Consider the following 27431-nt stretch of genomic DNA (forward strand, 5'->3'; position numbering starts at 1 on the left):
AACCAAATCCTTAAAATAAGAGCATTGAAAGAAGACATTACTTTTAAACCAAAGCTTAAGCCGAAATTCATAATGAAAATAAATTTTGATGCTGAGCCTTGGGATTATCTTATTTCTGTTGATGATATTCAGGTTGAGCCCCCAACAATTCTTTGGATAACGTTAGAAAATCTGAGAGAGGCTATTAAATCAAACCTAAAACTTTGTGTAATAGATATGCCTAACAATTCTCAATCTGTGGAGAGAGCAGTCAAATTAACCTCAAAGGCATCTAAACAGGTTTATGGTTACGAAAAGAGACACAAACTCATTTTGACTAAAACCCAAAGTCGAAGAGAGAATAAAAGAAACGTAAAAAAGTGTGACTATTAAATATAATGAATGTCTAGTATATTAGTTATACTTTTTGTTTATTTGTTTTTTTCTTTAACTGCTGAATAATATATTTACTGCAGTCAATAATCTAAGTATAGTTCTATTGATATTAAATTCCTAATTACATAGACTTCCAGGGTTGGTTTTCTAGGGAGGGGAGCAGTTGATGAAATGGATACAGGCTCCACAATTTAGGGGCCCCCAAACGCTAATGAACTTCCTATTAAAACTTTTTTTTTTTGTAATTAATTTAACAACTATTCAAAATGACTTAAAATACGCATAAAATTATTGTAATTAATAAAAATTTGGTTTAATCTCAGTTTTCAATAGTTTTTCTGTTTTTTATCTTTGAAACCTTTTTTTCAACCAACTGCAAAAATTCAAGAAGCCTGTTAGTATAAAATTATATTTATATCAGTGGGCCCCTAATATTATTATTGCACTTGGGCACCAGAAGTAGAAAACCGGGCTTCTAGACCGAAAAAAATAGGCCATAAAACATATCAAAATGGCTGAAAAGTGTGATTATTAAATCCAATTTCCCAAAGGTATAAAAACTTTAAAAAAAGTAAATGTTATTGTTTTGTGTTACTAACATTGCAATAAACAAATGCCAGGGTGACTCTTTATGATTTAAAAAAAAAACACCAAGTAGGCAGTGGCCTAATATATACATATATATATATATATATATATATATATATATATATATATATATATATATATATATATATATATATATATATATATATATGTATATATATATATATATATTATATATATATATATATATATATATATATATATATATATATATATATATATATATATATATAGTTTATATATGTCAGGTCAGGTTATCCTGCTACTGGTAGCATGTAATCCAATACAATCTGCTTCATGTTCTGCTGCCTTGTAAGATACGCCTTTTTAGGCAAAGGCTAGGAGATGCCAACTCTGACTTAAAACACCCCATTCCTTGGGGCTCTTGGTTGAGTAAAAGCTAGAGATGGTGTCTCGATAAAAATACTCATCTTGGGTAGATGTAAAATTTATCCAGCTATTGTCTTGTAGAAGGCCTACGAGGCAAAGACATAAGGGGTAAACAGATTCTATCTGTTGACCAGCCTCACACCACTTCCTTATCTATTAGGCTGGCGCAGATGTATTTTTAATACATTGTTTCCAGTTTAGGATGTTGAATGCTGGATCTTCTTGACTCAATGCATGGGTTTTGCTTGTGTCTCTGTTTTTATGACTAGGCAACTCATTCTATTATCTCTTAATGAGGGTACAGCTCTAAAACTCAGTTTTATGGGTCTGAGGTTGGCTGGTAGTCAGGTTTCCCAAACTCTGTGGTAGCTCTCAGAGAGGCTGATTCCATCAACAGCTGAAAAATATCCAAGTAATATGTTGCGCCATGTTGCGCATGGATGGTGTCCCTTTTTGTACTTTTGGTAAGCATTGTCGAGGCCACATTTGGAGCCTTTTGTTACGGCTTAGGGTTTATTAATAGTAATGTGGCAATTGTTTGGGCTATAAAACAATGTTCTGAGTACTATCTATGCTTTGAGTCAAGTTCTTCAACAAATTTAAAAATGAATAAAGTATCAAAAACTATAAAACACAAAAAACCATCATCATCATTCACTAGTATTCGTGGTCTTCGAAGTAACTTTTCTTCTGTTGAGTCTTATATTTTGTAAAGTTCACCAGACCTACTTGCTCTTTGTGAGACTAATTTGAGTTCAGCTGTCTCATCTTGCAATCTTAGTGTTGATGGTTATCTTCTTTTAATTCGTAAAGATTCCAATATGCTTGGCCTGGGCATTTACATTCGTAAGAGTTCATCCATTTGTCGTGAAACTAGGTTTGAATTCACAGACTGTTCTTTCATGTGCTTTCGTTTAGCACCACTTCACTCTATTGCCTTTCTCTTAGTTCTATATCGCTCTCCTTCATCTCAAGACTGCACTCTTTTTGATGTTATTTCTGATCATATTGACCAAGCCCTCTCTCTTTATCCGTCAGTCTATATTGTTGTTGTCGATGACTTTAATGCTCATCACACTGAATTGGTTGGCTTTAGTGTCAGAAATTCTGCAGGCATTAAAGCCCACAATTTTTCCCTTTCTCAATCCCTAACTCAAATAGCCAACTTTCCAACTCGCTTTCCAGACAACCTGAATCATTTACCTTCTCTACTCGACTTATGTCTTGTTTCTGATCCTAGTCAGTGCTCAGTTTCTCCACATTCACCCTTAGGTGCTTCTGATCACAGTTTGATCTCTCTGAAACTAATATCTCATTCTTCATCATTCCCTGAATCCCCATATCATTGTACCTCTTACAACTACCTTAAAGCTGACCGGGATTCTTTCCGTGATTTTCTTCGTGATGGCCCTTGGTTAGAAATCTTTCGTCTTCCTGTCAACAAATGTGCTTCTTGCATAACTTTGTGGATTCAGGCTGGCATGGAACCTTTTGTTCCCTCTCGAAGATTCCAGGTCAAGCCTCACTCCATAGTTTTACTCACACTGTGCTGCTGCGATTGCCAATCGAAACCGTAACTTCCATATCTAAATTCCATAAAAAAAAAATAAAAAAAATTTATAATGATACTTTTGAAAATGGAGCAATACCGCTAATAAACAAACCTACTAGAATTACATCATCATCAGCCTCATTATTAGACAATATAATTACTACAGATATTTTTAACTTATCTATAAAAAAAATATTCAAAAAATGTTCTAAAATCAAGCAAAAATTGTATATCAAATATTTAAAAACAAAAAAATTCGAAAATGAAACAATTTACAAGACTTTTTGTTAAAAAGTTTGTCCAAAGAAAAATGTTTAAAAAAAAATTATTACATAAATTTATTAGAAAAACATAAACAAAATTCAAAACACACATGGGAACTTTTAAGAGAAATTACAGGCAGTAAGAAATCTAAAACAGACTCTTTACCAAATGCCATCAAAATTAATGACGAAATTTTTTATGATCCTAGAGTGATAGCTGATAAAATGACCACATTTTTTATTTCAGTTGGAAAAAATTTAGCTAAAAATATTCAAACCGAAACAAAAAAAATTAATAATTTTAATTTTCCTTTAGTGTCTTGTCTAGATTCTTTTGAATTATCTTTTGATGAGTTTGATAAAGCATTTGAAATGCTCAATTCAAACAAAGCATGAGGTCATGAAAATATTAGCGAAAACGTGGTTATTAACTCAAATGAAACCATAAAAAATGTTCAATATAAAGTATTTAAATTTTCAACTGATCGCTATACTAAAAATAACTCAATATATTACAGATTCATTTGAAAAGTCCAAATTTACTTTAGGCATCTTTGTTGACTTATTAAAAGCGTTTGATATGATTGACCATAAAATCCTTTTCAAAAAACTTAAATATTATGGAATCACAGGAAATTTTCTTAAGCTAATAAAAAGATATTTACACAATAGAAAACGATTTGTTCATTTTGACCAATCATCGCGATCTCAATTATTTGAAATCAGTTGCGGAGTTCCTCAAGGATCTGTACTAGAACCTCTTCTTTTTCTCATTTACATAAACGACCTCTATGAAGCATCCAATTTGAAAACAGTTATGTTTGCTGATGACACAAATATTTTTTTTATCTTATAGCGACATAACGACACTATTTTCTTGTATGGACAACGAACTAATGAAAGTTTCTCAATGGTTTAAATCAAAGGCTTTCTATAAATATTGAAAAAACAAAATGGTCTCTTTTTCATTCTAACTTTAAAAAATGTCTACTTCCAATCGAGCTTCATCCTCTTCTTATCGATGGCGTTCTAATTAAGAGAGCAACATGTACAAACATTTTAGGGGTTTTCAATTGATGAAAATCTCATATGGAAAAAACATATTGAAAACATTACCTCCAAAAATTCGAAAAGTATAGGTATATTATATAAAGCAAGAAGCATGTTAAATAAACATATTTTAAATCAACTATATCACTCATTCATTAATTGCCACATAAACTATGCGAATGCGGCTTGGGGTAGTGTTAATAAAAGTAAATTAGAACCTCTTCATCGCCAACAGAAACATGCTGCACGTCTTATTAATTTTAAAGACCATTTTTCACATACTAAGCCTCTTTTTATTGAAATGAATATTTTAAACATATTTCAACTAAATATTTGTAATGTACTGTGTTTTATGTTTAAATGTAAAACTCGTACAGCTCCGGTTTCTTTTCACAATTTATATTCTTTAAAAGAAAAAATAAATATAATTTAAGAAATGATAATTTCCTTCTTCAACCAGTTTTCAAAACCAACCGTTTTTATGGAACAATATAGTTTTGAAACATTTTGATTTTTCTCACGACTGGAACTTTTTCGCATTTAAAAGAAAATTAAAAAGTATCTTTCTCTCTATTGAAAACATACTTATATATTTTTAAATTTAATTGTTTTGATTTATTTATAATGTTTTTACGAATTCTTATTTAAAAAATATTTATTTGACTATATACTTGTATACTTAAATTTTGTTTTATTAACTCTTTGTGTGTCATGTTAATTTAATCTATACATTTTATACTTATCAAGTCTTGTATTTTCAAGTATTTATATAAAACGTTAATTTTTACTTCTAACTTTTGTTTTATAAACTTTATTTGACTGCCTTTTTTATTTTATACACATCATAAAATTGTTTTAACACGTAACGATTGTAAGCGGTTCTTGATGACAAGATAATCTGATCTTCTGCAAGTCTCCGCGTTCTTATTTTATATGCAACAAAATTTGTAATTTCTTAACTATATGCATTTTATTTCCTTTATTTTATTCTAATAATTATTGTGAAGAAATAAAAGAACAAAAAAAAAAAAAAAATCTATCAGCAAAACAAAACGGCATCTATTATCCCTATCTTCAAAAATTCTGGAGAGCGATCTGATTCGTCTAACTACCGTCCCATTAGTCTTCTTCCTATCATAAGCAAGATTTTTAAATCTTTAATTAACAAACACTTAATTTCTCATCTTGAATCTAATAGCTAACTTTCTGACCATCAATATGGATTTCGATCTTTTCGTTCTACAGCTGACTTGCTAACAGTAATAACCGATAGGTTTTATCGTGCATTAGATAAAGGTGGAGAGGTTAAGGCCATCGCTCTTGGCATTTCAAGAGCTTTTAATAAAGTTTGGCATGCTGGTCTCCTCCATAAGTTTCTTCCTATGGTCTATATGGTCTATATATCTTTAAGATTATTGAATCCTTCCTTTCCAATCGTAGTATAAAAGTTGTCCTTGATGAACAGCACTCTTCTTCTTATTGTGTAACTTCAGGGGTTCCTCAAGGTTCTATCCTTGGCCCTTTACTCTTTTTAATTTACATTAACAATCTTCCAGATATTCTCACATCTAAGGTGGCATTGTTTGCTGATGATACTACCATTTATTCTTGTTGTGATAAGAAGCCAACACTCTCTGATTGCTTGGAGGGGGCATTTGAGCTTCAAAAGGATCTCACTTCTGCTACAGCATGGGGCTCACAGTGGCTGGTGAACTTCTATACAGATAAAACTCAATTTTTTCCAGTCGTTATTGCAATAATTTAGATCTTCTTATATTTATGAACGGTGATGTACTCGTTAAGTCATCTACTCTTCATCTTCTAGGATTAGCTCTTACTTCTGATTTTTCTTGGAAACCATATATCAAATCTGTTGCAAAGTTAGCATCTGCTAAGGTTGCTTCTCTTTATCGAGCTCGACACTTTACTACTTCGGATTCTATTCTCTATCCCTATAAATCTCAAATCTGGCCTTGTATGGAATACTGTTGCTATATCTTGGGCGAATCTTCTAATGAAGCACTTTCTTTTTTAGACACGGTGCAAAAACGCATTGTAAACATAGTTGGACCTGCTCTTGCAGCCATCCTCCAAACATTATCACATTGTCGTAATGTTGCTTCTCTTTCTCTTTTCTACTTATACAATATAATGGGCACTGCTCTAAAGAGCTACCTTCTCTTGTGCCATCTACTAAAATTCATTCTTGTGTTACTCGTCATTCAATTAAGCCTCATCCTTTTTCTGTGACTGTTCCTAAGTGCTCCAAAAACTCTTGTTCGTCTAGTTTTTTTCCTCGAACATCAGTTCTTTGGAATTCGCTTCCTTCATCCTGCTTTCCTGATTCATATAATATGCAATCCTTTAAGCTGTCCGTCAATCGTTATCTTGCTCTACAATCTTCATATTTTCTCTTTCAGTAACTTCCAATTCTAATTAGTGGTTGCTTGCAGCCTTGTTGGAAAGCAAAGTTGTGTAAATAAAAAATATATATATATACATATATACAGTACTGTGAATAAGTTTTAGACCACTTACATTTTTTCAAAAAATCCCGGAGAATTCTTCTCTAATATTTAAGTTTGTAGTTCTAAATTATAAACTTATTAAAACACATGTATTTCACTCAAAATATAGAACAATTACAAACTTTTTAATGTCAAACTTCATAAAAACTCCTAATATTTACTATGTCATCCTTTTTCCTTAATCCCAGTCGATATTCGCCGGGGAATAGATGCATACAAACTAGTTATAAAATCTTGGGGTATGTTGTGTCATTCTCTTTGAAGTACTTCATTCTTCAGCATTTTGGGGAGCATGCTCAACCTTCTTTCTGTCCAGGTAATCCCAAATATGCTCAATTATATTCAAAACTAGACTCTGGGGAGGCCAGGTCATCAATTCCAGTACTCCTTCCTCTGCCATTTCATTTAAATAATTTTTTGCCACTCGGGAACAATGTTTTGGGTCATTGTCCTGCTGCAGAATAAAATTATGACCTAATAGTGTCATTCCGGATGATACAGCATGGTGCCTTAGGATATCCACATAACGTTCCCCAGTAAGTCGCCCTTTTATTTTGATCAAATCACCTACTCCAGATGAAGACAAACAGCCCTAAACTTATAAAGAGCCTCCTCTGTGTTTAATAGTAGGGTTTAAACGCTCGAGCTGATAGGCTTTTTCAATTCTTCTTCAAACATATTGAGGTTCTTTCGTTCCAAAAATTTCGAATTTGGGCTTATCATTCTACAGAACCCGATTAAACATTTCCTGGGCCCAATCTTTGTGTTGTTTTGCATATTTAAGCCGTTTTTCATTGTTTCCACACCGTAATAATGGTTTTCGAATTGCAACACACCCTCTTAATCCCGATTTAAGTAGGTGCCGTCGAATAAAAGAAGAGCTGACATTTTTCCCAGTTGCTGTGCTAATGTCTTTTGCCAGCTCGGTTGATGCTTTTTTGTATTTCTTAAAGATAGGGTTTTTAGATATTTATTGTCATCTTTTATTAGCTTAGGAGGTCTACCACTTTTCTTTCTTTTATCTTCAAGAGAGCCAGTTTCTCTAAACTTTTTGATGATTTCTGTAACAGCATTCTTCGAATATCCTGTTTTGGATGTAGTTGTTATGACACATCGTTTTAATAAATAAACAAACAAATCCCTCATGTTTCTTCATCAAATTTGTTTATTTATTCAAAATAATATATTCTTTTAACTTTTCTTATATATTATTAAACTTAAGTAGGCTTTAAAAAAATTACAAAGGAAAAAAATTGTAAATACGTCTAATTATACAAGTCAAATTATACAAAAAGATCCAACGATCTTGTTACAGCAAGCTTTACTCAGAAGTTTTTTTCTTTCTCAAAAACTAAGTTCGTTGTTTTACAAGATTAATTTTTCCATCATTGAAATCTTTAAAAATTGTAGAGAAGCTTATTCTATAGAGGTTTATTATCTATATAGCATTATGCAACTCTGTTAAATTTTAGGCATCCTTGATTAAGGTTTTAAGCACCTTTGCGTGCAAAAACATAACTTAGATGAAGTTGTCACAAACAAGTATGACAAAGCTGACTCAATCAGTTTAAATTTTTTAACTATTAGGTGTATCTAGTTTTCTGTAGTATTTAAAAGTTTATCTAGTGTTCTGTAGTGTTTAACGCAGTACAAAAAGTAAAATTGTGCAAATAAACTCTCCCTCAAACACGCACACACACATATATATATATATATATATATATATATATGAATATATATATATATATATATATATATATATATATATATATATATATATATATATATATATATATATATATATATATACATATATACACCTATATATGCACATGGAACGTCGTTTAAAAATAAAACAAGGAGAAGTTTATTTAAAAGATTTTTAAAAAAATAATTACCAAGTTAACTTTACAATAAAAATCCATTAAATAAAAACCGTACAAAACAGAATTTCTAAAATCGTATTGAACTTTATTGATAAATTTAATAAAAGTTTTACTGCACACAAACTTTCCTTTAACGAATGCGTTATGTTAAAATAAGATCGTTAAAAATTTAAATTTAAAGCCAACATTCTGGTGTAGGCTAAAATCGGCGATGCACATGTAACAAAATAAATAAAGTTGTCTTAGATTTCCTTAAAATATTGCGTAACTGCCTCATTTCGACAAAAAAAAAAAAAAAAAAAAAATATATATATATATATCGAAAATATCGAGAGAAAAAAAGGATCAAGATTAATGGCTTTACAAGCATATACCATAATATAACAAATACCGTAATATTATAAGCATATACCGCAATAAAACAAATACCGTAATAAAAAGTTTAAAAAATAATAATGTCAGAAATAAAAAAAGTAACTGCAGGAACTGGTTAATTACAATAAATAAAATAAATAGTAGAACAAATAAATAGAAAAGTTTAAAAGTTTTATCGTTATTTTTTGTTTTCGAACATCTCAAAAGAATTCCTGTTAAAAGCTAAGCTTATACTTAACAGGTGAAAACACTTTAAAAGAATCAATGCTACTTTAAGATCAATTCCATATTTCACCACGAAAAATGAATTCGATAGAAAATTCCAAAGCATCTAAAAACTCATGCTTCGTAGTCGTCATCAACCAATTTTAATTTTTCGTTGTATGGATCTCGAAAAAGCATACGATCTAGAGATTCTCCTTCGGAGAACGATGGGTCATATGTAATTTCATTGAAATTCTGTAAATAAAATATTTTATTATGAAATAAAAAATCTTACAAATGAATTAGTCATTAGCAGTTAGGATTTTGAAAAATATCAATATAAAAAATATTTATTTATTTGATTTATTTTCACTCCCTCATATGTAAATACAAGAAAGCAAGGGAGCAATCAGGGTGAAGGGTGCAATCAATATTAACAAACACATTTATACCAGAATATGCAGTGTTTTTTTAAAAGAAGTTTTCAAAATTTTTATTATTTTTAATGAATTCAGGAAGCTGCTTCTGAAAGTCCGAAAAGCTTCTACGCAATTTATTATACTTAAGCAATTCATTCTTACACTTACAATTGAATTTCATTATTGCTTCAGACACAATTGATTGAAGTTCAGATTAACCTTTTTAAAGGAAATTTAACGTAAATATTATATATTTTTTGAAGAAAATTACTTGTAAATATAAATATTTACAAGTTAACTTGCAATACTATTACTTATACTGATTTCGACCATGATGTGAAATTATTTATATCTTTTTTATTTATTTAATAAGTTAATTGATGCAAGTAAATAATTTTAAGATTACTCCCTCGTATATGAAAAATTTATCTTTTCTATTTTTATTTTTTATTTTACATTCATATATGAAAAATTTATTTTTTCTATATTTTTTTCTTTTCGTTTTTTTTTTAATTTAATAAAAATTTTTTTTACTGGGAACTGTGAATTTTTTTTTACTGTGAGCTTTAGAATAAAGAAGTCACAAATATAGTTAATGTTTTTCAATCTAGCAACATAAAGATTAATGTCGGAAACAAATATTTTTATATATTTAAAATAATTGTTATGGATACTAGATATACCAGCTTAAATTAGCAGTGGCCAAAACTCATATCAAACTCAAGTCAACATCAAAATGAAATAATGAGAGTGCACAACAAATTCATGATCAAGTTCTATCAATGGTCACACAATCATGAAAAAGTTGCTGCTTTTATTTTACTCACTCTCATCATTTTGTTCGGCATTCAGAAGATGAAAGATGCATATGGTCCAGTTTGTTTGATGAAAAATTTCGAAAGAAATAACCAAAGGAATCAATTGAACAAGCAAACAATCTCTTAGACAACTCTATTATTACTCTAATATAATGATAATGAAAGTAGAAGACGAAAGTAGAAGAAATAGAGAAAGTAGAAATAAGAAAGAAGAATAATAAAGAAAGTGGAAGACAACAAGTTTTTTAAAGTTTATAAACTCACGAAAGAGAATCACGAAAGAGAAATATTATAATGGAGATTAATATTAGTTCTCTAAAAGTCACAGTTGTAGTGGACAAAATAAATACAAGCGTAAATCTAATATAATAGTAGCATCTGCATTTGTTCAAAGTACAATACTTTCAAGCTAAAGGCATCTTCAGACATCTACAGAGATCTTCAGCAATTGTGTCAAAACACTGTAAATAATATTAAAGAAAATTACAATGTAAATCCATAAATTACAATAAGAGAAAGTTTTTGCACTATGTTACATGAGAAGCTATATAACAAGTTGATCTTTCTATTCACAGCCTTAGTTGATGATACTTAAAGATTTAAGAGTTCCAAAATTAGAATTCAGGCAGCAGCAGTCTACTAAAATCTTAAGTTGTGGAAGTGTAAATTAGTTGTTATAGTGTTGTTGTTGTTGTGTTGTTATGTGCTTAAACACCAATGCACCCACTACTGCTTGTCTAATGTTGTATTTTTGCTAACTAATTCATTTGATTATAGTACATAATTCAATAGAAACGTTCATCAAAAATCAACTTGAACTCAAATATTCGCAAGACTTGAATTTTTTTCTAGCTGCGTAAATAGTGAAGTTTAATCTATTATTTGTAGACCTGGTCTACAAATAGGAGCTCTTATCAGGTGAAATATGTTAATATGGTAGATAGAGGTTTACAAAACGGACATTTTTTTTTCAAATAAAATTATTTTAAGTTCTAATAAATTTTTTTAGAATTTGTGACTAAAATGACAAAAAAAACAAAAACAAAACCAAAATAACATACCTTATGCTCTGTCATAAAATGATCAGATTCAGGAAATGAATCATCATAAATCTCACTTGCAATCCACTATATGCAAAAGTTGGATTTTCCATTTCTAGATTTTTGATCTTTCTTGGTGCATACTGATTGTACCTAGAAACAAAAAATATAAAGGATTTAATGTCTCTCCCTCTCCCTCTCTCTGTATATATATATATATATATATATATATATATATATATATATATATATATATATATATATATATATATATATATATATATAAATATATATAAATATATATAAATATATATATATATATATATATATATATATAAATATATATAAATATATATAAATATATATATATATATATATATATATATATTACGGAAAACACACACTGAAAACACACACTGAAACTTTTTATTCCCTGTGTAATAAGATATAACTAATTAAACTAAATAATTCTTGACAAGGAGGTAATCCACTGTATTAGGGTGGTAGCCCTCCTTCCTCAAATCAAGTAATATCAATGGATGATCCAATTGTTTTGCTATCAAACTGGCCTAGTCTAGGCCAAGGAAATCATACAACATCAACAAGACAGCACCATGACTGGTTTAAATCTCTAGCAACATCAATCTAGTTGTTACAGGAACAGCATATCACCATGTCAAACCGAGTAAGATTTTTGGAAGACTCTGATCAGAAAAAAAACCAGACAATATACCAACTTACGACTAAAATAGATGACCTGGAGAAGGAAGTACTTAGAACAAAAAATCTAAACACTTTAACAACCAATTCTAGCCCTTCAAATAAACAACCACTATCCACATTTGCATCGTTATTCAGTAAAAAAAAAAGTGGGGAAGAGTTAATCATGATCACTAAGATAAGGCAGGAGTTGGATGAGAGCAAGCATATTGAAAATAAAATTGTAATAAGGAACATTGAACTATCTCAGGGATATGAGGTTGAAATTAAGGATAAAGATGATCAGTTAGTAAGAGAAGTCTTAACTGTGCTACAAGTAAATGAAGAAACAACGCCAAAACCATTTAGATTAAAGTCTGGGACAGAAAGAAAGGCAACAAAAATGATTTTAGTTGAACTGAAAAGTAAGGAATTAGTCAATTTAGCACTAGCCAATGCATGCAAACTGAGAGATAACAAAAAATTCAAAGGTATTTATGTTAACCCTGATAAAACTAGTGTTCAGCGAGAAGAGACAGCGAGAAAGAAGAGATGAGCTAAATACAAACTTGAAACACCAGGATAGCATAGGTAGGCGTTGTGATGTTAAGAATGGAAAAAAGTCTTTCTATATCGCAAGAAATGGAGTTTTGAAAAAAAATAACAGTAGAGCTTTTAAAGTTTGAATCTAACTACTTTTTACAAAAAAGGTCTACAAGTACTTCAACCTGTACAACACCATCAAGATAATATACAGTTGTTAGCAATTAATGAACAACTTAGTGTTTAGTACTAAGCATGTCCAGCCAACAATCTGTAACAAAAACATCATCTCCATAATACTAAATAATAATCTTTTTAACAGCAACAGACCTCATTAATATGGTGGCGTTGCAATTTATATACAACAAGATATACAAGCATCCTACTTTAATGCAATTGAGCTTCATAGTAGAATGCCAGGCCAGGTTTTGTGTATAATAGCTCACAAAAGTAAAAAATTCCTTTTTGGATGTATTTATCGAGAGCCATCAGCAAGCATAGAACTCAACAGAACAATTATTAACAATTGTAGCCTAATTTCTGCTGCAAATATAGCAAAAAAAAAAAGGTATGGAGTTACAAATAATTGATGATTTTAATCACCCAGAAATACAGTGGACAGCAGCTGGTGGCAGCACTAAGAAAAATGCAACAATGTCAAGCACTGACTTTTTGGAATCTGTCAACACTCCAGCTCTTGCACAGCATGTTACGAAACCTACTTTTGACAATAATACTCTTGACCTGGTGCTAACTGACTGCCCCTCCCGAATTATAGAACTCAATATTGGTCCATCTCTTGGCATCTCAATTAAAAATAATTTCCATTGCATTCTTATATGGAGTTTCTTGTTTTAACCAGGCATCTCATCAACCAGGGTTTTATTACTAACCAAACCAAACTATGGTAGAGGCGACTATAAAAATCTACACAAATTTTTTGCAGATGCAGAATGGAGGAAACAACTTGAAAAGTTCAAAAACAATCCCATTATGATAAACCAACTCATTGAGTTTCGATTCAAAGAAGGATTAGCTATGTACCAAATCAAGCAACATCAACTCAAAAACAGAGATCAAAACCAAAATGGTTTACAAAAGGCATTAAAAATCTAACAAAAAAGAAATTTAACCTTTGATCAAAACTGCTAGCCAGTTCACTTTTACTCATCTATCTATCAGCCCACTCCACAAAGCAACTTGTAAGCAGTTAAAAAAAGACATACTCGCTGCACGAAAAAATTAAAAATCAAAACTTGTCTCACTTGTAAAATCTAATCCAAAAGTTGTATACAAGATGGCATAAGTCCTTATGTTCTCAATGAGTGTGCCACTGGTTTAGCTTGGCCTATTTCTCTTCTGATAGTTTCATCATTTGAAACAGGTATAATACCTAATAATTGGAAAGAAGCGAATGTGATACCAATATATAAAGAAAAAGGTAAACAAAATGACCCTTCTGAATATAGACTAATATCTTTAACAGCCATAATATGTAAAATCATGGAAAGATTGTTGAAAAAACATATGATGCGTCACCTGGTTCAGCACAAGTTAATCAATAAGCATCAACATGGCTTCTTAAGACAAAAATCTGTGTGTTACAAATTTATTAAAGACAATAGACATAACATCAGAGGCATAGAACTGTGACCTTTACGCAATCATAATCTGGATTTTTGATAAAGTCTGTTATGAAGCGTTAGTTGTCAAATTAGAGGTCTATGGTTTCAAAAGTAAACTTGTCAGATCAGGTTATCCTGCCAGATCAGATCAGATACCAGTCAGATCAGGTTATCTTGCCAGTCAGATCAGGTTATCTGCCAGTCAGATCAGGTTATCTGCCAGTCTGCAGTCAGATCAGGTTATCTGCCAATCTGCAGTCAGATCTGCAGTCAGATCTGACTGCAGACAGATCAGCCAATTTGCAGTCAGATCAGGTTATCTGCCAATCTGCAGTCAAATCAGGCTAAATGCCAGTCAGATCAGGTTATCTTGTCAGATCAGGTTATCCTGCTACTGGTAACATGTAACCCAGTACAATCTGCTTCATGTCCTGCTGCCTTGTAGGATACGCCTTTTTAGGCAAAGGCTAGGAGATGCCAACTCCGATATAAAACACCCCCTGCCTTGGGTCTCTTGGTTGAGTAAAGGCTAGAGATGGTGTCTCGATAAAAATACTCATCTTGGGCAGATGTTAAATGCACCCAGCTACTGTCTTGTAGAAGGCCTCCTAGGCAAAGACTTAAGGGGTAAACAGATTCTATCTGTTGACCAGCCTTGCACCCCTTCTTCATCTATTAGGCTGGCGCAGATGTATTTTTAATACATTGTTTCCAGTTTAGGATGTTGAATGCTGGATCTTCTTGACTCAATGCATGGGTTTGCTTGTGTCACTGTTTTTACGACTAGGCAACTCATTCTATTATCTGCTTATGAGGGTACAGCTCTAAAACTCAGTTTTATGGTTCTGAGGCCGGCTGGTAGTCAGGTTTCCCGAACTCTGTGGTAGCTCTCAGAGAGGCTGATTCCATCAACAGCTGAAAAATATCAAAGTATTAACAGTGCCATGTTGCGCATGGATGGTGTCCCTGTTTGTACTTTTGGTGTGCATTGCGGAGGCCACATTTGGAGCCCTTTGTTACGGCTTAGGGTTTATTAGTAGTAATGAGGCAATTGCTTGGGCTATTAAACGGTGTTCTGAGTACTACTATCTATGCTTTGAGTCAAGTTCTTCAAACTAATTTAAAAATGAATAAAGTATCAAAAACTATAAAACACAAAAAACCATCATCATCACCAAGTTCTCTAAACCTATCATTCACTAATATTCGTGGTCTTCGAAGTAACTTTTCTTCTGTTGAGTCTTATCTCTTGCAAAGTTCACCAGACCTACTTGCTCTTTGTGAGACTAATTTGAGTTCGGCTGTCTCATCTTGTGATCTTAGTGTTGATGGTTATCTTCCTCTGATTCGTCAAGACTCCAATAGTCATATGCTTGGCCTGGGCATTTACATTCCTAAGAATTCACCTATTTGTCGTGAAACTAGGTTTGAATCCACAGACTATTCTTTCATGTGCTTTCGTTTAGCACCACTTCACTCTATTGCCTTTCTCTTTGTTCTATATCGCTCTACTTCATCTCAAGACTGCACTCTTTTTGATGTTATTTCTGATCATATTGACCAAGCCCTCTCTCTTTATCCATCAGCTAATATAGTTGTTGTCGGTGACTTTAATGCTCACCACTCTGAATGGCTTGGCTCTAGTGTCAGTGACTCTGCAGGCATTAAAGCCCACGACTTTTGCCTTTCTCAATCCCTAACTCAAATAGTCAACTTTCCAACTCGCTTTCCTGACAACCCTAATCATTTACCTTCTCTACTTGACTTATGTCTTGTTTCTGATCCTAGTCAGTGCTCAGTTTCTCCACATTCACCCTTAGGTGCTTCTGATCACAGTTTGATCTCTCTAAAACTAATATCTCATTCTTCTTCATCACCTGAATCCCCCTATTATCCAACCTCTTACAACTACAGTAAAGCTGACTGGGATTCTTTCCATGATTTTCTTCGTGATGGCCCTTGGGTAGAAATCTTTCAACTTCCTGTCGACAAATGTGCTTCTTACATAACTTCGTGGATTCAGGCTGGCATGGAATCTTTTATTCCCTCTCGACGATTCCAGGTCAAGCCTCACTCTCCTCCATGGTTTTCCTCACACTGTGCTGCTGCGATTGCCAATCTAAACCGTTACTTCCATATTTATCAGCAAAACAATTCTCCAGAAAACAGACGTCTGTTTATTACTGCTAGAAACAACTGTAAAAAGGTTTTGTCTAACACCAAAACCCGCTATTCTCAGGTCATGAAATCTCGTATCTCATCTCAAAAATTAGGCTCTCGTGATTTCTGGAGAATCTTAAATAATATCAATAATAAGGGCAAATCTATAATTCCACCTCTCTTGTATGGTTCAGACTTTGTCACCTCACCTAAAGACAAAGCTGAATTGTTTGCTAAAAACTTTTCATCAATATCATCTCTTGATTCCACTAATTGCGTTCTACCTGATATTGCCAACAAACAGGTTGATCCATTGCTTGACATTCATATCACTCCAGCATCTGTATCTAAAGTGATCTCCTGCCTAGACTCTTCTACAGCTTGTGGCCCAGACAACATACCTGTTATTGTCTTGCAGAAGTGTTCTCCGGAGCTGTCGTCTATACTCTCAAAACTATTCAACAAGTGCTTATCAGAGTCTTGTTTTCCAGCCTGCTGGAAAGCCGCATCTATTATCCCTATCTTCAAAAATTCTGGGGAGCGATCTGATTCGTCTAACTACCGTCCCATAAGTCTTCTTCCTATCATAAGCAAGGTTTTTGAATCTTTAATTAACAAACACTTAATTTCTCATCTTGAATCTAATAACTTACTTTCTGACCATCAATATGGATTTCGATCTTCTCGTTCTACAGCTGATTTGCTAACAAAAATAACTGACAGGTTTTATCGTGCATTAGATGAAGGTGGAGAGGTTAAGGCCATCGCTCTTGACATTTCAAAAGCGTTTGATAAAGTTTGGCATGCTGGTCTTCTCCATAAGCTTTCTTCTTATGGTGTATCCGGCAACATCTTTAAGATCATTGAATCCTTCCTTTCCAATCGTAGCATAAAAGTTGTCCTCGATGGACAACACTCTTCTTCTTATTCTGTAACTTCAGGGGTTCCTCAAGGTTCTATCCTTGGCCCTATACTCTTTTTAATTTACATTAACGATCTTCCAGATATTCTCACATCTAAGGTGGCATTGTTTGCTGATGATACTACCATTTATTCTTGTCATGATAAGAAACCAACACCCTCTGATTGCCTGGAGGGGGCATTTGAGCTTGAAAAGGATCTCACTTCTGCTACACCATGGGGCTCACAGTGGCTGGTGAACTTTAATTCAGATAAAACTCAATTTTTTTCAGCCAATCGTTATCGCAATAATTTAGATCTTCCTATATTTATGAACGGTGATGTACTCGATGAGTCACCTACTCTTCATCTTCTAGGATTAACTCTTACTTCCAATCTTTCTTGGAAACCATATATCAAATCGGTTGCAAAATTAGCATCTGCTAAGGTTGCATCTTTTTATCGAGCTCGCCACTTTCTTACTCTGGATTCTATTCTCTATCTCTATAAATCTCAAATCCGGCCTTGTATGGAATACTGTTGCCATATCTGGGGTGGATCTTCTAATGATGTCCTTTCTCTTTTAGACAAGGTGCAAAAACGCATTGTAAACATAGTTGGACCTGCTCTTGCAGCCAACCTCCAACCATTATCACATCGTCGTAATGTTGCTTCTCTTTCTCTTTTCTACAAATACTATAATGGGCACTGCTCTAAAGAGCTTGCGTCTCTTGTGCCATCTACTAAAATTCATTCTCGTGTTACTCGTCATTCAATTAAGTGTCATCCTTTTTCTGTGACTGTTCCTAAGTGCTCCAAAAACGCTTATTTGTCTAGTTTTTTTCCTCGAACATCAGTTCTTTGGAATTCGCTTCCTTCATCTTGCTTTCCTGATTCATATAATTTGCAATCTTTTAAATCGTCTGTCAATCGTTATCTTGCTCTACAACCTTCATCTTTTTTCTTACAGTAACTTCCAACTTTAATTAGTGGCTGCTTGCAGCCTTGTTGGAAGCGAAGATGTTTAAAAAAAAAAAAAAAAAAAAAAAAAATACTGAGATGGTTAAAAGCATTTCTTATGGACAGAAAACAAAGAGTTCTGGTTGACGAAAATTACTCTGAGTGGATAAAAGTTCAGAGTGGTGTGCCACAAGGATCTGTTCTAGGTCCTCTATTGCTTATAATGTACATAAATGACATGCCTGATGTTGTCAAATGTTCACTCAAACTCTGCTGATGACAGAAAACTAATAAATACAATAAAAAATCAATTTGATATTGAACAGCTGCAAACAGATCTTGATGCTGTTGCTAAATGGGCAGATAATTGGAAAATGGAGTTTAATGCAAGCAAATGCTAAGTATTGACAATAAAAAAATTGTCCAAAACAATAATTTATGACCACAAATTTAGCATACAAAATCAAGATAACAGCCAAACATACTTATGTTCTACCAACCAAGAGTGAGATCTTGGAATTTTAATAACTAGCGATCTAAAATGGTCATCTAAAAATCAGCCCAATCAAAACATGCAGCAGTTAAAGCTAATGCAGCACTAGCTTCACTCAAGTGGACGTTTAGATACTGGAACCCTTCAATGTTTAAAACAATTTATACCACATTTGTGAGACCTCACCTTGAGGATGGAAAGCCTGCATGGGCTCCATTCAACAAAGTCGATGAAAAAGTTATCGAACGAGTACAAAGAAGAGCCACTAAATTATGCCATTCATTAAGGGGAAAAAAATATGAAGATTGACTAGCCCTACTCAATATCCAATCAATCAAAGCTCATAGCACGCGGGTAGATGCAATTCAGTATTTTAAGGAAAGCACTAATCTTAATACTACATCCTGGATCCACCCTCCAAACAAGTCCCAATCAGGCGATTGTCCTGGGCCAGCAGGTGCAGTTAGAAAAAATAAGGAACGACTAATCAAACAGCTCACAAATAACTGTCGTCAAAGAGAATACTTTTTCTTAAATAGAGTGGTTAATGTTTGGAACACACTTCCGGATGCAGTTAAAAACTCCAAAACTACTAATTCATTAAAAATAGTTACGATGCCTATAAAAAAACAATATGAAACTTATATACAGTTCAGCTGTCATAGTTGACCATATTCAGTTGGTCAGCTCCGCTTTATGCCACAGCTCAATCTTATTATTATTATTATTATTATTACTATATATATATAAATATATATATATATATATATAAATATATATATACAAATAAATATATATATATATATATATATACACATACATATATATATATATATATATATATATATATATATATGTATATATATATATATATATATATATATATATATATATATATATATATATATATATATATATATATATGTATATATATATATATGGATAAATGTATACGTATATATATATATACACATATACATTTATCCATATTGGAATCCATGTTGGAAGCGAAGATGTTTAAAATGTTTTGTTTTTGAATAAATTTTAAATAAAATAATTATAATATAAATTTTTTTAAATTGCCTAGTTTCATTTGCTTTAAATAAAGATTTTTATTAATGATCAATAAATACTTTCTCAATACGTTTTAAATGTGACAACGCCGGTTTTTCCACTGAGGTCTTCATATATATATATATATATATATATATATATATATATATATATATATATATATATATATATATATATATATATATATATATATATATATATATTTATATATATAAGTATATATAAATATATATATATATGAATATATAAGTTAAAAACATATATATTTATATATATAATATATATTATATTATATATATATAAGTATATATAAATATATATATATATATGAATATATAAGTTATAAACATATATATTCATATATATATATATATTTATATATATATTATATATATATTATATATATATTATATATATATATATATATATATATATATATATATATATATATATATATATATATATATATATATATATATATACAAAAGTTGCTAGTTAGTAGATTAGAAGACATTTAAAGAGCAAAAAGCAGCTGAAGACTTGAAACACTGTCAGGAAAAGTAAAGTCAGGAAAACATGAAATCAAGAAACATGATAAAATCAGAAAAACATGAAAATTGTTTGTAATTAAATTACTAACACTAACAGTAATTTAATTACTTTTAATTTTAATTACTAACATTTGTAGTAACTTAATTACTAACAAGAATTAGTACCCTACGCGGCATATATATTACAATAAACTTTTAAATACAAAATATTTGTTAGAAGAATTATTTAGATATGGTTTTATTAAACTTTGACATTTATAACTTTCTCCAAAAGAACAATCTTAGTATTTCAAAACAAAATATTACTGAAGAAACTTATTCAGCCAAAAATTACTGAATTTAAAGACATTGATTTTAGCCATGCTGTTCAACAATTTGTTAACTTGTATAAAAAAAGTGGAAATCTGCTAACTATACTGTCAAAAATTTTGAAAAGAAGTTTGTGAACTGGCTTAATGAACACTTAGTTGTCAGTAAAAGACAATGAACAAACTGCAAGTAGGCATGGTTGAAAACCACATTACACTTGATACACACGTTACATTTGATAATAGTTATACTAAAACTAAAAAAATGGTGTGCATCTGGTATACTTAAATCTCATTCATCCAATGAATTATTTTTTGCTACTAGTAAAAAATTAAGAGATGAATCTATTGTTATTGCTGCCAAGGACGTTTTAAATATTTCAAATATAGATAAAGCAAGTAATTATTTAGCAGACAAAGCACTGGCTTTAATAATTGATGCCAGCCTGACAAAAGCTTCATATAAATTGATTAAAAGCGGAGGCTTTGAGAAAGAATATAACATCTACCCAGCTTACAATGAGGTCATGGATGCAAAATTGAAATGTTATTCTGAAAATATAACAGTTTGACTTCAGTTCATTTAAAAGATTTAATGATTTATACTTTGTAAAGAATCTGTGCACTTCAGGAACCTGTGCTGAGGCACTCAATATTGAACGACAAAGCAATAAAAGCAATGACACTCACATGTAAGGTTTTGATGATGCTACTGGCCAAAGCATTTATAAAAATGTCAAAACCTTTTATTCAGATTTTACATTAACTTGGTAACACTCTCTTCAGGATATGAAATAGACTGATTATTGTTTTGACACTGTTAGACTATATTTGTCCTTTTATCCATAGTATTACATGGCTCAATCAGTTCATAAAGCATTGATACATGGGTATGACATAATCAAAAGCCATACATTATCCATGGAACTTATGTCAGAGGAAGCTCAAGAAGCCAGAAATAAACACTTCAAATCTTATCGCAAAAATTTCAGCCAAAAAACAGACAGTAGAGCAATAAATACTGATCAAATCAATAGACTCCTAGTTTCTAGTGATCCTGTTACTTCATCACTGCGTTAATCAACATCACACCTAACAAATCATGAAATATTTCCTTCAGATGTTTTACAATTATTTAAACAATCTTCAAACGATATTATATTTTTATAATTTTTGGTATTTATCTAAATGCTTAATTGTTATTCAATACAGGTGGGTCGATAAACGGTAAAATTTGTAACTATAATTTGTAACTAAGGAAAGTATCTGGTAACTAAGCAATATAAGTATCCATAGCAACTAAATAATAAAAATTTATTTGAATTCTGGCCCACTGTCCTACATTGTAAAAATATTGTAAAACAAACATTTCAAAGAAAAAATTTTTTTTATCACACTGATAAACAGGTAGAGCAGTTGCAATTGAAGTGTGGAGGAAATCACAAATTGTAAAACCATGAATTTATCATTGATAATAAGTTGTAATTTACATTTAAACACATAAAAATTATAATACTGGATTTTACTCAGATATACCCAAAAAATGCACCAAAAATATAAAATATAAACCCAAAAGCAAATTTGAAAAAATCCTTGTGTGGATTACCAAATCCCTTTGTGGAATCTCTCAACCGTTTGTCAATTCTACAGGACTAGCAGTTAAACAAGTGCATAAAAATGGTTGTACGATTATAAAAACGATTCCTTTCATTAACAAACATCCCAGTCATAGTAACTATGACTGACTTAGACTCTTGACATAATGCCAGAAGTGTGACCAATTAGCTGGATGAAAAAATACTGTTACAAAATTTGTTAAACAGATGTACCAGAATTACAAACTATTGAGGATTAATTACCTGACATAATGCCAGAAGTGTGACCAATTAGCTGGATGAAAAAATACTGTTACAAAATTTGTTAAACAGGTGTACCAGAATTACAACCTATTGAGGATTTCTTGCCAATACTCAAAGGCTGCATGTGTGAAAACAATTGGAAATGAAAATGAACTGCAAAAAAAAAGTTCTTGTTTAAGAAAAGTTTAAAAAATCAGCGTATGTGCAAGTATGCATATAAAGTTTAAACAGTTATAATGACACAATTGATAGTAACGGCAAAATGCAGTATGTTAAAATGACGAAAAAGGTAACCAGGTAATTACTCCGGAAATTAAAAAATAAATATACTGCTTACTATTCTGCATTTACCTTGTGTTTATTTTTGGCCAAATATTTTTTACCAGAGGGTTATTATTAATGAAAATAATTTTATTAATAACATGAATTTTAAATTTTTTTATGCTTCAATAAAAAATAAAAGACTTGAGTTAATAAAACATCAAGTTTCATTTTTGAACAATATACTGTTGTGCATTATGAACATTTCAAAGCATGTAGTTTAAATTGAATTTCAAATTTAAATTTATAAAAATTACATTTTCTAAACAACCAACTTACTGTCTTCTTCGTTTTATGGCAATTACAACCAATACTACAATAGCCAGTAAAACACCAATAATCACTGGAATCAAAGTTGTTAACAGCCCTTAGAAAAAAAAAAAATTATATTATTATTATAGAATATTAAATTAATATTGAATTTAAATTTTAAAAAAATATTCTTTTTTTCTCATTTCCTAAATAGAGTATCTGTCCATGTCTTATAGTCCACTTTTCAAAAATTATATATATATGTATATATATATATATATATATATATATATATATATATATATATATATATATATATATATATATATATATGTATATATATATATATATGTATATATATATGTATATATATATATATATATATATATATATATATATATATACATTAGGCTTTCCCAAAACATTAGGTATGGTAACATCACCCTCCTAAAAGTTTGTGGTCCCATGATTTCACTTGCAAAATTTTATAGACTCAAAATAATATTTATTGGTCCAGCAAGGTTCTTAAAATTTTCACTGTAAATAGAGTAAATAGAGTCCAATGAATTGATTTCTGATTTATGAAGATGTTATTCAACATATGGGAATGTGTTTGATATCATTAAAAAGATCTCAAAGTGTAGATTCTACACATATGTATTACTCAGGCTTGGTTGGGAAGCGGGATCGCACTCGATAATTGTCCACGAAAATAATATTTAGTTGCGAAAAACCGGCTGGATTTTTTAGTTGTTTTGAGAACACTTAAGTTTATATATGTTTCCATGTTTGTCCGCAAAATAATTAAAAAGTTATAAAGTTAATTCAACGTAAACTTGAATGTTCTCAAATATCTTGGTGCAGAAGAATAAAAAAGAGTATTCGTGAACACTAAAAACCCACCAAATCTATGAACAAACTAATTCTATTGGTTCAAAAAATATGCTAAGAGAAATTAGTTCTCGAGTATTCTGTTGAAATATTCTTAAAAGCTGTATTATTTGATTTTAGTTAAGTTTTCATTGAGATTTCTAGCATATATTGTTTTTAGAATAAATTATCAAACAAACAATTTTTTTAATACTATGGTTCAATCTCGGAGCCAAATCAAAAATATACTAATCTTAATTAAAGTATGTAAAAAAAATTTTAATATAGCCTTAATTATTTTATTATTTTACAGAAAGATCAGTAAAGATGCCAAAGAGTAGAGTGACACGAAGCAAGGACAGTATTTGGTTGATAGGACATCCTTCTGATACAATCACAGGGGCATGTCTTCCAGTTGGACAAGATGTTATGCAGAATTTCAATTTTTTCATTGTCTAAAGAAGTTGCCTGTTGCAGACGGTGCACGCCAAATGCATGACCAATTATTTCCATTCTGGACAAAGTTGGGGCTACCCGTTCGCCAGAAGCAAAACATTATTCAGAAAATCAAAGATTTGTAAAGTGAGCAAAAAAGTTTGATGAGCTCTTGGGCCAGGGGTACAAAGATTTGTAAAGTGAGCAAAAAAGTTTGATGAGCTCTTGGGCCAGGGGTAATAAGAAGGATAAACAGAATCAAAAACAATACACTGAGAAACTTAATAACATGTTTGATATCAGCTATGCGAATGCAGCTCAGCTAATCAGTAATGAGGAAGATAGATTGTTTTTGAAATTGCAACAAGAATCTAGAACTGGTTGTATTGGACCAGTTGACAGAAAGCTTTTAAGGTCAAGAGAAGCGCTCTGCAAAACGTCAGAACAGTTAGTCAAGCAAGTTGCATCAGCGGCAGCTGATGCTTCTTGATTGGCAGATGCTTTTGGCATGTATTTTGGACCATCAACCGGGCCTGATATACTCATCTTCAAAAGATTTCGTTATAAGTAGTCTGCAATTCATCACATTCCAATAGATCGCCAATCTCCTTTGATTAACGATCATGATGACCTAAAGACCTTTATTGAAAGACAGTTAAATCTTGAAAGTCATCCAAGACATGACTATTTTGAGCTTCTATGCAGACCAATACCACAATACGGAAGCCTGGGGCACTGCACCGAGCTTGCTGGATGGCAAAGGCCATCTACTCTTTTAAGATAGAACTTCTGTTTGACAGTAATGAAGATGTTCTTAAGCTAACTAACACAAGAACTCCAGGGCATCCAATGATTTAATAGATTCATTGTCCATGCATATCTCCAATCATGATTCACCAGCAGATTTGCTATTAATGTGCAAATCAATGATATTTTGCTTATACAACAACTGAATATGATGATATGACTTTCCAGACAAATGAAGATGATGAAGCATCATTCCTGTTATCTAGGCCAGGAGATGACAACACTTGCTCTCTTTTCAGAACAACTGTCTCCACTCAAAAAAGTACACCATGTTTTGAAAATAAAACAATTCGTGGTGAGCCTTTACTCACATCATCGCCAAGCAGAACTATCAATGTCTCATACATATGTATATATATATATATATATATACATATACATATATGTATGTATATATATATATATATATATATATATATATATATATATATATATATATATATATATACATATACATATATGTATATATATATATACATATACATATATGTATATATATATACATATATGTATATATATATATATATATATATATATATATATATATATATATATATACACATATACATATGCTGACATAAATATCTGTGTGTGTGCGTGTATGTGTGTGATAATAGCCTCTAAATAACTTTATGTATGATAAGGATTTGTTTTTATTGCTATATAGTTAAATATACCATCATTAATAAATAGCTGAACCACATCAACTATCCTCTAATTGTTTGGTGCCATAATTACCCCACTTTTGCTTTCAAAGACAGAAAACTCTGCAGCACTTAAATTAGTCACTGACAAAAAACATCACCAACTTTATCTCAATTATTTTTTAATGAAATTTTTCTGAGTAAAATATTGCAGTAACTACATAAAAATAATTTGTTTACTAAAACTTTAATAAGCTTTATAACATAATTGCATTTAGTAAAAATTTTATATGATTTGACATTTTATATAAAAAAAAATATTCTTGTTTAAAATTAAAGGGATAAAAAGGGATAGAAAGTCCTCAAAAAAGACTCTGGTGTCAAATATTATATTAAGTCTCTGTACTGAGAGTTTTTAAGCTCTAAAAATGTTTATAAATAATTAAACTTTATAAAAAAAACAACTGGATTTTAGAATTAGACATTAAAATTGTAAAGCTTATGAGTCAGGAAAGGTGAAGACAATTCTAAAGCACCATTTGAGGGGAAAAAAAAAGTTTTTTTAAGCAATAATGAACAATTACAGTAAAAAAGGACGAAAAATTAAGTTTTGGTTTAAACAATAAATCAGATTTTTTTCAAGACTAGAGTGATACTCTAGTTTCGGAAAAATGTCACTTTTTGCTGATGACACAACTATATATTCAGTATATAGTTGTATAATTAGCCAAGTGGAAGAGCCACTTTTGAGACAAGATTTTAAGGGAGATCACTAATAGATGAGGAACAACACAGGACCAAAGATGGAATCTTGTGGTACCCCAAAACACTGAAATTTTGAGTTTAATAACATGACAATAATATGGATTTTAATCATGTTCTACCAAGTTACTGCTGAGTTGTACTAAGTGCCCAGGGCCCAACCCCAGGCTAAAAATGAGATATTTTGAAAACTGGACCCAGGCTAAAAATGAGACATTTTGCAAACCTGGCCCTGGCAAAATAATAAGATTTAGCAAGAGTTGATAGCCTGGGCTAGAAAATTTGTCTTAATACTTTATATATTATAAGGTTGCAGGCAAGCACTATTAAGTTATAAACAAGGTTGCAAGCAACCACTATTAAGTTATGAGTTACTAGAAAATAGAGAATAGAGTTAAAAAGCAAAGAAACAGTTAACTGAAGACTTGAAAAGTTGTAGGTGATATAAGTCAGGAAAAAATGAAGATGGGTAAGAGTTATGAGATTTTGTTGGTGTGCAGGGAAAAAAACTGCATTCATAAAAGCTTTTATAGCATAAAGGAACAGATACAGTAAAAAGGATGTAACTTGCTGAATAAAAAGCCAAGAGAGAGTTTTTGTTCATCAAACTAGAGATGATAGCTCATTTGAGCATTGACCAAGATAGTATTTGTAGAAAAAAG

At 31.0% G+C, this 27431-nt stretch overlaps 1 protein-coding gene across 1 annotated transcript in view; it reads right to left on the bottom strand.

Moving 5' to 3' along the window:
- Window positions 1-8671: 8671 nt before the first annotated feature.
- Window positions 8672-27431, bottom strand: part of LOC136091310 (low-density lipoprotein receptor-related protein 1-like) — a 38486-nt gene continuing 19726 nt past the window's right edge. Inside the window, exons 10-12 of the mRNA XM_065818715.1 lie at window positions 23279-23366; window positions 11528-11659; window positions 8672-9484 (exon numbers count right to left, since the gene is read on the bottom strand). Of these exons, the coding sequence (XP_065674787.1) occupies window positions 11539-11659; window positions 23279-23366 (209 nt within the window). The 3' untranslated portion in view covers window positions 8672-9484; window positions 11528-11538. The remainder of the gene's footprint in view (window positions 9485-11527; window positions 11660-23278; window positions 23367-27431) is intronic.

The sequence above is a fragment of the Hydra vulgaris genome, chromosome 15, assembly GCF_038396675.1.
Source record: "Hydra vulgaris chromosome 15, alternate assembly HydraT2T_AEP".
In the NCBI taxonomy this organism is placed as follows: Eukaryota; Metazoa; Cnidaria; class Hydrozoa; order Anthoathecata; family Hydridae; genus Hydra; species Hydra vulgaris.